The sequence below is a fragment of the Eurytemora carolleeae genome, unplaced genomic scaffold, assembly GCF_000591075.1.
Source record: "Eurytemora carolleeae unplaced genomic scaffold, Eaff_2.0 scaffold229, whole genome shotgun sequence".
NCBI classification, from domain to species: Eukaryota; Metazoa; Arthropoda; class Copepoda; order Calanoida; family Temoridae; genus Eurytemora; species Eurytemora carolleeae.
Window position 1 is genome coordinate 59,391 of NW_019396144.1, and position 12,591 is coordinate 71,981.

General features: G+C 31.5%; 2 protein-coding genes across 2 annotated transcripts in view; one reads left to right on the plus strand and one right to left on the minus strand.

The window, feature by feature from the left end:
• Window positions 1-6,631, plus strand: part of LOC111696295 (peptidoglycan-recognition protein SC2) — a gene marked incomplete in the record, with an annotated part of 9,612 nt that extends 2,981 nt beyond the window's left edge. Inside the window, 7 exon segments of the mRNA XM_023465863.1 lie at window positions 2-32; window positions 952-995; window positions 1,394-1,448; window positions 3,270-3,362; window positions 3,973-4,063; window positions 5,050-5,108; window positions 6,538-6,631. Of these exon segments, the coding sequence (XP_023321631.1) occupies window positions 2-32; window positions 952-995; window positions 1,394-1,448; window positions 3,270-3,362; window positions 3,973-4,063; window positions 5,050-5,108; window positions 6,538-6,582 (418 nt within the window).
• Window positions 6,632-7,908: 1,277 nt separating this feature from the next.
• On the minus strand, window positions 7,909-8,409 carry LOC111696291 (uncharacterized). The gene has a single exon (XM_023465854.1). It carries the CDS (start codon window positions 8,407-8,409, stop codon window positions 7,909-7,911), a length of 501 nt encoding a protein of 166 aa, XP_023321622.1.
• Between the last annotated feature and the right edge of the window lie 4,182 nt (window positions 8,410-12,591).

Below are 12,591 nucleotides of genomic sequence, written 5' to 3' on the forward strand. Positions count from 1 at the left end.
TATCCTGCAGTCAAGCAGTTAGAGATATCCAGGTTATTTAGGTGTATACTATATTCAAGCAGTTAGAGATATCCAGGTTATTTAGGTGTATCCTATATTCAAGCAGTTAGAGATATCCAGGTTATATAGGTGTATCCTGTATTCAAGCATTTAGAGATATCCAGGTTATTTAGGTGTATCCTATATCCAAGTGGTCAGATATATCCAAGTTGTATCGGTGTATCCTATATTCAAGCTAGCAGGGATATCTAGGTTATATAGGTGTATCCTAAATTTAAGCTGGCAGGGATATCCAGGTTATTTAGGTGTATCCTATATTCAAGTATAAAGAGATATCCAGGTTATAAAGGTGTGTCCTAAATTTAAGCTGGCAGGGATATCCAGGTTATAAAGGTGTATCCTAAATTTAAGCTGGCAGGGATATCCAGGTTATATAGGTGTATCCTATATTCAAGTAGGCAGAGATATCCAGGTTATAAAGGTGTATCCTAAATTTAAGCTGGCAGGGATATCCAGGTTATGTAGGTGTATGCTATATTCAAGTAGGCAGGAATATCCAGGTTATAAAGGTGTATCCTATATTCAAGTATAAAGAGATATCCAGGTTATGTATAAGGTGTATCCTGTATTCAAGCTGGCAGGGATATCCAGGTTATAAAGGTGTATCCTATATTCAAGCTGGCAGGGATATCCCGGTTTTTTAGGTTTATCCTGTATTCAAGCTGGCAGGGATATCCAGGTTATAAAGAAAGGTGTATCCTATATTCAAGCTGGCAGGGATATCCAGGTTGTATTGGGATCTTGTATGACGCAGATAAGGATATTGATTTGTGAAAATTAAAAAAATATTTGTATTCAAAATATTAGATATTTTTTATTAATATGGGTTTAATGAATACATAGAAAATACAAATATTTGTAATTTTAAAATTTGTATTTATTATTTGTTAGAACCTTCATATGGATGGAAACAGCTGGTGGGATATAGGATACAGGTGATACAGGGAGAGTTTAAAAAAATATTATTTTCACGAAGAGAAGGTATCTTAATATTAAGTAGCACAATATTTTTGTTTTGACGAAGAGTAAAATGTAAACTTCATGATTTTCGAGTTTTCTAGTAACTTGCATTTGAACTTTAATGCCGAAAATTTGAACATTTTTGTCACTTGCTTTACGTTCAAAATCTGATTTTCTAATTCTCATATCTTTGCAACTTGATGTTTTACACTTTGACTATTTGATTTGGTATATTGCATATTTAGTTTATAATATAAAAGGACTATGACATCAGGTTCAAGGAAGTATGGATATATAAGTTTTTCTTTGGCTTATTTTTAATCAAAACTAGATTGATTAAAAAAAAATTTTTGAGTTGATTATTTTTTTCAAGTTTTCTGATCGGAGGAGATGGAAGTGTGTTTGAAGGACGCGGTTGGAATATTCAGGTTTAAATCAATAAAGAAGGATCAAGAAATTTAAAAGAAGGAAAATAAGATTATTAATCAATTGGAACTATAATATTGATTTCTATTTAGGATTCATTTGATAATAATGACAGATTTTCACGATGTACAATTTTTTAATAAGAGCGTAAAGAGCATTGTAATATTTTATCAATTGTTTCAGGCAGCAGAAGAAACGGTTTTTTACAACTATTTAATTAACCTGGACAAAACATGTAAAAAATATTATTTTATAAACTAATTTGCTAAAGAAAGGATCGATAAAAGCCATAGTAGAACCATAGAATCGATAATTAATCGTTATCATTAATATCTTTGCTGTTTCTAAATTGTGTTAGCAGATTTCTTCAAAATGTCGTCTTCACAATTAAAATAAAGAAAACATCCAATAACCGACCCTAGCAAAAAGAATGTGCATAAACCTGCAGCGAGATTTTAATATGAATTTGAATTACTATTATATACGTTAATGATTTTTCTCAACCTGCTTTAGTATACACATGCAACTAGTTTGTAGAATAGTTTTTGTTACATGTTTTGTCCATTTTATTTAAGAATTGTAAAAAAACGTTTCCTCTGCTGATTGAAGATACAGGTGAATTAACGCTCTTATTTTAAAATTGTACTTCGTATAAATATCTCATTGGTATCAAATGACTCCTAAAGTTTTTCTCTCTGCATTTCCAGCTCAAATACCATGTATAGCCGCTCTATTCCTTTAAAGTTTAAAGCGACCTTAAATCTTAAAAAACACATAACTCCCCTTAATATTTAGGATAACGATTCAAAGGACTGTAAGTGCAATTTCAAGTGACCCTCTATGCAAAGATGTCTATAAACTGTTTAATTTTATTTGTGTATTATTTGCGGACGTGACTTGCGCATTTCTTGTTTATAAGAACCAATGGAGAAACGAACAGAAAACATCATTTTTCTAGTCAAAATAATAGCGCTGTTTTCCACAGTTTTCATCAGACTAAGGTTTCAATGGTAACGTTGTAAATCGGGCATTTCCCTCTGGTATGGAAGGTTACTTGAAATTACGGGTACAATATCCCTTTAACCCATAGAGAATAGAATATATATTAGAGAGGAATTTAGACAATCTCTCGGTATAATTTTTTTCAGTCCCTTTCAGCCTGAAATGGAGTTCAAAGTGTACAAATTATTTAAATGTTTACAAATTATATGCAGTAGAGATTACATTAATACAGTATGTTCCCTAGACTATCCATTTCAATTTTAAATTTTTTAAAGCTGTTAAATAAACTTTATAAAATGAAGTAGGTGAATAAAAACCATCATTTGATTTATAGTTATAACGGAAAATCATCGTTTGTAAAGTGAAAGGCATAGAGTCTATGTGAAATGATCATTTGTCAGTTATGAAACCAGCCTATTTCATAATTTGATTTTCTTTTAATATTTTCCAGGCCCCAAAAGGTTATATAGCACAAATATGTGAAGTACACCTGCAGTATGGAAACAGTACAACAAAATGGCCGTTTTACACTTTTTTCGAGTAAATTCCCCTCTAATATATATTCTATTCTCTATGCTTTAACCTCAAAAATGTTCAAATACTTAGTTCCGTTATCATTACCGAAAGTTGGGTAATTATATATTTAAACTACCTTGGGAACCCAGCGCTGCCAAGGTTACTAAAAGTTACTCCCGCCATTTGCCCGCACTCGCACAAACAGACAGACAAACAGAGATTACAACTTTATATATAAAGATAAATAGTTGAACATTCTCATTAAAGATTTTTTTATTTGAACATTGAACAATTGAATTGAACAGGGAGCCCACACATCAGGGTTTAACAGTGTTGGATACGGTGTTTGCTTTCTCGGAGATTTTACTTTGAAACAACCAACTCAAGCAGCAATTCAGGTACAATCCCTTTATTCAGGTACAATCCCTTTATTCATGGTTCAATCCCTTGATTGATTTTTTCATAATTCAGCAAAAAAGGCAAGGTTCAATAGTTAATATGAATAGTTGGGTTGGCATAATAGATGATCGTTATGATCTGGTATTCTGTATAATATAATATAAGACCTATACCATAATCTGGTATTCTGTATAATATAATATAAGACCTACCATAATCTGGTATTCTGTATAATATAATATAAGACCTACCATAATCTGGTATTCTGTATAATATAATATAAGACCTATACCATAATCTGGTATTCTGTATGATCTATGTTAAAGTCTACCATAATCTGATGGTATTATGTATAATCTATGTTAAGGCCTATACCATAATCTGGTATTCTGTATGATCTATGTTAAAGTCTACCATAATCTGGTATTCTGTATGATCTATGTTAAAGTCTACCATAATCTGATGGTATTATGTATAATCATATGTTAAGGCCTATACCATTGCCTGGTATTCTGTATAATCTATGTTAAGGCCTACCATAATCTGGTATTCTGTAAAATCTATGTTAAGGCCTACCATAATCTGGTATTCTTTATAACCTATGTTAAGGCCTACCATAATCTGGTATTCTGTATGAGGGACCAGAACAAGATAAGACCAGACTACAAAATGTTTGGACACAGGCAAACCAAACCTCAAGGTCAATTATAATATAAAAAAATGTAAAAACAAAATCTGGATTTTCTAAAAATGAAAAAGTACTATCTATACAAATTGGGTCCAGCAACTTATTTTTAATAAAGGAGGAGCAAGAAACTAGGCAAATGAATTACTAGTTACAATCGGTAGTATTTTTATGTGGATCCGGATTTTCTTATATTACCTGGAACCAGATTTAGTAAAAAGCGAGTTATGGTTGAACCCCTTTTCTTTTGCTGGAAACCGGTGCACAAGAGAAGTTGTTGAACTACGTCTGCATGGTTCAGATATTTCTCGCTAAGAATATAATATGGTTCCTGGCCAGAATAAGTTATAGTCAGTTGTTTCAGAACCCGCGATTAAAAAATTCAAGAAAAAATTGTCTAAGCTGTCGTTGGGCCTTATTTACGGCTTGGAATTTTGGATTTAAGTTGCATCTAATTTTCTACAGAGTTGAGTTCTAAAACCGGTTTAATATTGAATTTGACAGCTTTTTATGGTTGGCATTGTCGTTTTAATGAGAACAAGACTCAACATGGAGCCTTATTCTCCACTAAAACCAACTAAATTCGGTTTTATTTTCATTTGGTCTAACAACGTAAATCGAGCCTAAGATCTCAAAGCTGTCAATTTTGTGACACAAGCTGTCGTCAGAGTTGGGTCTTAAAGCTAGGTTTAAGAAAATACGTCCCGAACAGAATCTTTTAAATCGCGGGCTCAGAATACGATTTTTTATTCATCATTGTATAAAATCATGACTCACTTAAACATGAACATTGTCACAAGGATCCAAAGGTTGCAAGCTCTCACGCAATCATCGGCGAGAGTTTTGCCAATTACTTCTTCATGTGGTTTATAGTTCTAGGTATAGGGCTTTAAAAAAATTATTAGTGAATAACGAACAAAGGCATTGCAAGGCATTTAACTTTTCATAGCTGTCCTCTTTATATCAGGAGAATTATCTTGCATATATTGATTTTACTTCAGGTGGAACGGAGTGCCCTGGAGATACCCTCTACCCAATAATACAATCCTGGCCAGGATGGGTAAGTACTAAGTGCAGTAAATACAGGGGTAGTCAAAAAACTGAAGTTTCATTTTGGGCAACCCTATATTTAATATTTATTGCTCCTAGAAAACTTTCAAATATTTCAAATATTAGATAAACAATCATTGTCAGAACGGATTATGTAGCGATGAAAGTCAGGTTTAAGATACTATCTTACCAATAATTTTATTTTTACAAAAGATACAGACTTTTTCAGCCAGACAGTTTCATTTAAACCTTTGATTTATTTCACACTGTATGCTAGTGTACACTCCCGTTTTACAGCAATTAGAACACAATTTGAGAGATAAATACACAGAGTTCTCTGGCTTCTATGATCAGTCAACGGTTTTAATGTTACAGTTGTAAATCTTGCATTGTCATATTTGCATAGAAGGTTACATGAAGTAAATAAAATTAAAATTAGTTGGTAATTGTCCATTCCATACCCTCTTGACATTTTATTGCAAACAAATAATTTTAGGCTTTATCTACATAAAAACAATTTATGTAAATATTGACCTTATATAGGTAAAGATAAAGTTACTTTCAATACTTGATTTTTTATTAGAATTACAAAATGTTTTAAATACATTATGTACGGAACTCAAGTATCGGAGATAATCTGCACTTCATTTAGAGAAGCCATGTGTAATTATAATTTCATTCATATTAGACAATAACTATTTCAAACACTGTTATTTTGGCTCGCAGTGTTATAAAGTTTTTGGACAGAAATTTTTTCTTTATCGAGAAGGTTTAAGCCTTTTTAGATTTTTAGACAAAATATAATCTAAAAAGACAAGAACTTTCGAAATATAGAGAAAATTGAAGTTTAAAAACTTTATAGCACGTCGTGCCAAAATAATAGTATTTTTCTTATTTCAGTAGCTGTTTCTAGATCAAATAAGCTTTCAAACAAAGCAGACGTCAAAATATAAAGTTTATTTAATTTTATTTCATTTCAATTGAAAAAAAATATTTTGGAAATATCTTAAATTTTTTTGAAGAAAATCCGAGAAAACAATCAAAACTTTAGAGCACACGTACAATAATGTACAGCTAATTTAACTTTATAGCACGTTGATTATTCACGATGAAATTCACGATGAAATGAGTAATACTAATAAAGTACACTATATAGTTTCATGAAGCTTTTAATGAAACCGTTTTAAATCGGGCATTGCCATCTTTGCATGGAGGTCTCAGGGTCACTTAAAAATACATTAACAGTCTCTTTTAACGTTTAATTATTAATGAAATTATAATTACGCTCCCAATCCCTTCATGTAACCCTATCTATCGATCTATTTACAGGATGCAACTCTTTTCAAGGAGTATTACTTGAAATATCATCATCATTCTCTTAAAGTTTAATTGAATTAATATTGTTAAACTAAATAAATTAAAATTTTATTTTAATTTAGGAAGACTGTACTGTCGAGGATGAGAACTGCTTATCAAACTCTTAATAATAATCGATTAAAAAAGTTTATAAATAAAAATCATAATTTTGAAAAATGGCGATACAATTTTCCAGTTAGTAATGAAAAAGAGATGGAAAGTGTACCTGTAGGAACGGCGGATTGCGAAATTTTCGGGGGGGGGGGGGGAGGAACAATAAAAATTGCGAGCGAAGCACACTAAAAATATTTTCCCAAAGATAATTTAGTAAGGGAGTATTAATGATTAAGTCAGGATGCAAAGATAAGGGAAAAGATGATTTAATCAAGAGACAAAAAAAATCAGTCAAGGGGCAAAGATAATTGAGTCAAAGGGTATTAATGATTTAATCAAGAGCCAGAGATGATTTAGTCAAATGACAAAGAAAACGTCGAGGACTGCAGAAGTGAAGGTCTGATTTGCACCAACTAAAATAGATATCAAACCCCTGAGTAAAACCTTTCAAAGTGTTTGAAAAAAAATCTATAAAATTGTTCGCACAAGTGACGTGCGTCATATTTTGATATTTTATGTGTATTTTAATATAAAATATTAAAATATATCTTCTATTACAACTTTATCTGTGAGCATCTTTTCTTTGAACATGCAGTATATAAAAAAATGCGGATTTCATAACATGTGTTAGCTCATTTTCAAAATTTTACAAAAATAAAAACTTTAAACACAAATTTTGAAATTTTAATCATTCCCTGGGGTCACGTGAGGTCCCACACAAAATTCCGGCCCGATCGGTTCAGCCGTTTTGACGTTTATTGGACACAAACAGACAGACAAGCAATGAATATATATATATAGACTTTTATTTAGTAGTACTCTCTCTGGCGATGTGTATGTTCGATGATAATTCATTAACCCCTAAACAGGCTCGGGGGGGGGGGGGGGGTTGCCCACTAAAGGTGATCAATATTGGAATTGAGCCAATCGGCCACCGGAGGTCGCTGCGTTTTCACTTAAAAAATATTGCAATCAACATTTTTTTTTCAAAATCGTCCATAGGGTTACGATTTGACTATTTAATATCGGAGAATTAACTGTATAAGGCCCAAACATTTTTTTTATTTTCATGTTATACCTAATTTTCTTGGAAATTTAATGCTGAATTCAAATCTAAAAAGCGATTTTAAAAAAATTTGAAAATTGAGTGAGTTAGGGCTAAAAAACTCATCATAAACATTAACAAGTTAAAAAAACGGAATTTAGTACCGTTATTTGGCCATAACTTCATTGGATTTTGATATTTTTAAAATGGTTTTCAAATCTGAATACCGAGACCAATTAACCATTGTTTAGGGATCTCGTAAGATCCACGGAAATCAATTCTTAGTCTGGTTTTATTATAGTTGCATTGTTAGACTTTCTTTGAAAACAAGTAAAGGATAGGTGTAGACTGTAGATTCAATGAGAGGTGTAATGTGAAGAGGAGTGGCGAGGGAAATGTATGGAAGGTTGGGAGAGTGGAGTTGAGGAGATGTGTAGACTGTAGATCCAATGAGAGGTGTAATGTGAAGAGGAGTAGTGAGGGAAATGTATGAAAGGTTGGGAGAGTGGAGTTGAGGAGATGTGTAGACTGTAGATTCAATGAGAGGTGTAATGTGAAGAGGAGTGGTAAGGGAAATGTATAGAAAGTTGGGAGAGCGGAGTTGAGGAGAGGTGTAGACTGTAGATCCAATGAGCGGTGTAATGTGAAGAGGAGTAGTAAGGGAAATGTATGGAAGGTTGGGAGAGGGGAGTTGAGGAGAGGTGTAGACTGTAGATCCAATGAGAGGTGTAATGTGAAGAGGAGTATGGGGGGTTGGGAGAGCGGAGTTGAGGAGAGGTGAGTAAAGCGACACCATGGTAATGAGGGAGAGTTTGGATCCATGCACTGTATTTGCAGAAAGATGGATTCCAACCAATGACGACATGTCCTTGAAACAATTATTCTGATGGTTTCTACCCAGGATATACAGGGTTAGTAATAAAAAAAACCGGGTTAAATGATGTTTTGGACAAAATTTTCAAACTTTTTTAAAAAATAATTGTTATTCTTTTTTCAGTGTTCACAGAATATTTTTAATTTTTTTTGTAATAATATTTTGTATAAAATTTTTTTAAAATGTTGTCCGAAACATCGATAATCCCGGCTAAACCCTGCTAATAATAATATATTTATATATATATATATAGACCTCCTGAGAATATTTGAAGATGCGAGGAACTAATTAAGTCAGGATTTTATTAGTTTTTAAACCAAACATTTAAACCTGGTTTCCTGGTTCTAGGTTACTCTTCGTGTATCTAGGCTATAAAACACAGTATAGATCAGGTTTGAAAATAACTTGAAAGTCAACCAATCCAACTTTTGACAGATCTTGTCAAGTGTTAACTTCAAATTTTGTGGATTTTTATGTTGGTAAATTAATAGATTTCGAAAATAAAAGATATATATTTTTTTAGGCAATTGTTTTTACTTTTAAAAGTACATAAACCTACCCTGGGGTCGTGTGGGTTACCGGAAGAACACTAAATTGGCCCGATTGGTTCAGCCGTTTTGACGTTCTTTAGATATAGAGAGACAAGCTCAATTCCTATATAGAGGTCAAACATATTACATTATATCGAATTAATGGGACCCAGCTTTGCCTGAAATAATCCCTATAGAAGTTAAACCAAACACCTTAGAATTTAAAACCCATTTAAGAATGTTTAAGAACCCAATTTCTACAAAGTTATAAAATCAAACTGTGACGCAAATCTGACACGTTGTTCATCACATCCATACTCGGACATACAAACAAACAAACAAACAGAGATTACAACTTTATATTTAAAGATAATGACTGTTGAAACACTAGCGCAAATTTTACTATTTTTTGGTTTTTGTTGTTTTACTTCTGTAAAATTACGCAAAATAACAGTTATTCTGTATATGAAGTTCTTAGAATTGATAAAACTACCTCATGTTTTAACATACGGATAACCTACAACCTGCAGTCCATGTTCATAATTTCTTCTAACTCAACTGTATTCAACCTGGAGTCCATGGTAATAATNAAACATACCATCATTTTTAAACATACCATCATTTTCATAATTCTAACTTCTAACTTAAGGATTCATTTGATAATAATAAAACTTTTACAGTGTTAAAATTAAGAGCGTAAAGTCGTTCGTAATATTTCACCAGCTGTTTCAGTCAGTAGACGAAAGTTTTTTAATTATTTAATAACTCGGACAAAAAATGTTAAAAATTATGTTACAGACTAATTTGCTATTTAGGAACATATTTAGATTTATGGAAATTATCATGCCATATAGTAGAACCGTAGAATCGATTATTTCAGTATCATCATCATTATTGCTGTTTCTATTATTTTATTCTAAGATTTCTCCAAAATGCCGTCTTCACAATCATAATAAAGAAAACCTCCAACCAGTGATTTTTAATAACTTATTTAAATTTTCAATGATTTAATTTCATTATATTTCTCAACTTGCTTTAGTTTACACATGCAACTATGTTGGTAGGATCTTATTTGTTACATGTTTTTTTGTCAATGTTATTTAAGAATTGTAAAAAAAACGTTTAAATCATTTAAAACTTTTGTAAATTAACGGCGAAACTTTTCTTAACTGAATTGCGAATAAATCTACCTCCTAAATGCTTCACAAAGGACGATTATTCCGGATGAATTCCATATGCAATATTTATCCCGTAAACTTTTTTCAACATTTAAAAATCGATTAAAAGAATTTCCGCCGTTAATATCCAGAAGTTGTAAACCAAGCTGATTAATGATCATCTCATTCATTAATAGATTAAATAACAAAGACATATTTATTTTTGCAGCATTACTAGAAATGAATTTACTATCACGAAATTGTTAGACTTGCTATTAAGCTATCAACCNTCTTCTTTCTTCTGACAATGTTGGTTAGATGCTCGCATGTACTCTGGTTTCCAGGCGGAGTTCTAGTCTGATCTATGTGGGTCGGATTGCTCAGGGTGTATGCTCAGTTCCGGAGAAGATCACGTCCCGTAAACAGTTCTAATATAATTAGGATTACAATGTAGAGAAGGGAAACCTTGTGCGGCTTACTACAATTCCATTTTTCAGATTAATTTTGTAAAAATCAAAAATCTTATTTTAATCTTCATCTTTAGTGCATGCAGTGCCTTAGACGATATAAATTTAAGCAACTTTCATGTGTTTTCTTATACAGAGAAAATATGCTTTCATAGACTGGAACTTTTAAATCAAGTTTAAACTTGGATTTATAAAGGAATTGAGTCTTTGCCACAAACTCTGATTTTCTGATCCCAATATCTTTGCAACCCAATGTCGTAGATCCTTGATATTTCAAACTAGGAATCATGTTAGACCAAATAATCTAAGTTTGAAATATCAAAGGTGTACACCATTAGGTTGCAAAGATTTAGAGATTAGAAAATTAGAGCTTGTGGAATCAACAATAGATACTTTTTAACTATTGTTACAAGTTTTTTAAATTAAGTAATATAAATACAATGCCTCAATAAAAATCGAAAAAATATGTTCTGTGGAATGCCTCTAAGTATAAGGAATTTAAATCATTATTAAAAACTAGCTGAAATGCATGCGTTGCCAGTAGAATTTAAGAAACACTTGAAAAAAATTTTAAATTTTGAAACAAAATTGAAATTTTGAAGAAAAAAAATTGAATTTTGAAGAAAAAAATTGAAATTTTGAAGAAAAAATTGAATTTTTGAAGAAAAAAATTTGACTTTAAAAAATCGAATTTTGTTTAGCCCCAGGGTTCCCATGAGTTTCCTCAAAAATGTCCATTTGGTCCAGCCGTTGGCCCAACTACTTATAGCTGATATATATATTTTAAATAAAATCCTTAGTCCACAAACTTTTCATTATAATCCTTTTTTCAAATTGTATCTTGTGGAAACAGTTTCATCTAACTATATAATTTGCTTGTCTGTTTATCTGTTTGTTTTGGTGTTTGCTTGTATCCAATGAACGTCAAAACGGCTGAACCGATCGGACCCAAATTTTGTGTGGGACCTCACGTGATCCCCAGGGAAGTTTTATTGATGATCAAAATTTCAAAATTAGCCTCCAACAACATAAACTTTTCATTAAATTTTGAAAATCCACGAAATTTTATGATTAAGGTTTCAAGGGTGTGAAGGGCAATGTCATCTTTGCAGGGAGGGTTACTTGAAATTACGCTTACAGTTAATTTAATTATTAATTAATTTAATATGCCCTTGACACAAAAAGAGTTCCTTAAACACTCCAACATGACACTGAGTGTCAAATTTGGGCCAATAGCATGGTTTTAGTCTTTCTTCCCCTGAATTAATATATTAAAAAATATGTTAAAAAATTCTAAATATTGCTTTTAACGTTTGTATATTTGATTCTAGGAATTGTAAATAACAGAACGTATTTTATTAGAATTAATATAAAATTACATATTTTTGTACTTTTCTTTTTGACTAATTCTGTTCATTTGAATTAATTATATGGATGCTGAACAAGAGCAGTCTGTTCCCCTTAAAAAAGAAGTTATTTATTTTTACCCGGGCCTGGCTTTATTCACAGACTAAAAATATAAAAAAATATGAACTTTATTGTCCCGACTAAAAATATAATGAACCGCTGACTATTTTATTGTCCCGACTAAAAAAAATATGAACCGCTGCCAACTTTATTGTTCCGACTAAAAATATTATGAACCACTTTATTGTCCCGACTAAAATATGATGAACCGCTGACTACTTTTTGCCCCGACTAAAAATAAAATGAACCACTGCCAACCTTTTTGTCCCGACTAGAAATATGATGAACCGCTGACCACCTAGAAATATAAAACTATAAATATAAACCTAGAAATATAAAACTAGAAATATAAACCTAGAAGTATAAACCTAGAAATATATACCTAGAAGTATAAAACTAACAATATAAAACTAACAATATGAAACAAACAATATAAAACTAACAATATAAAACTAACAATATAAAACTAACAATATAAAACTA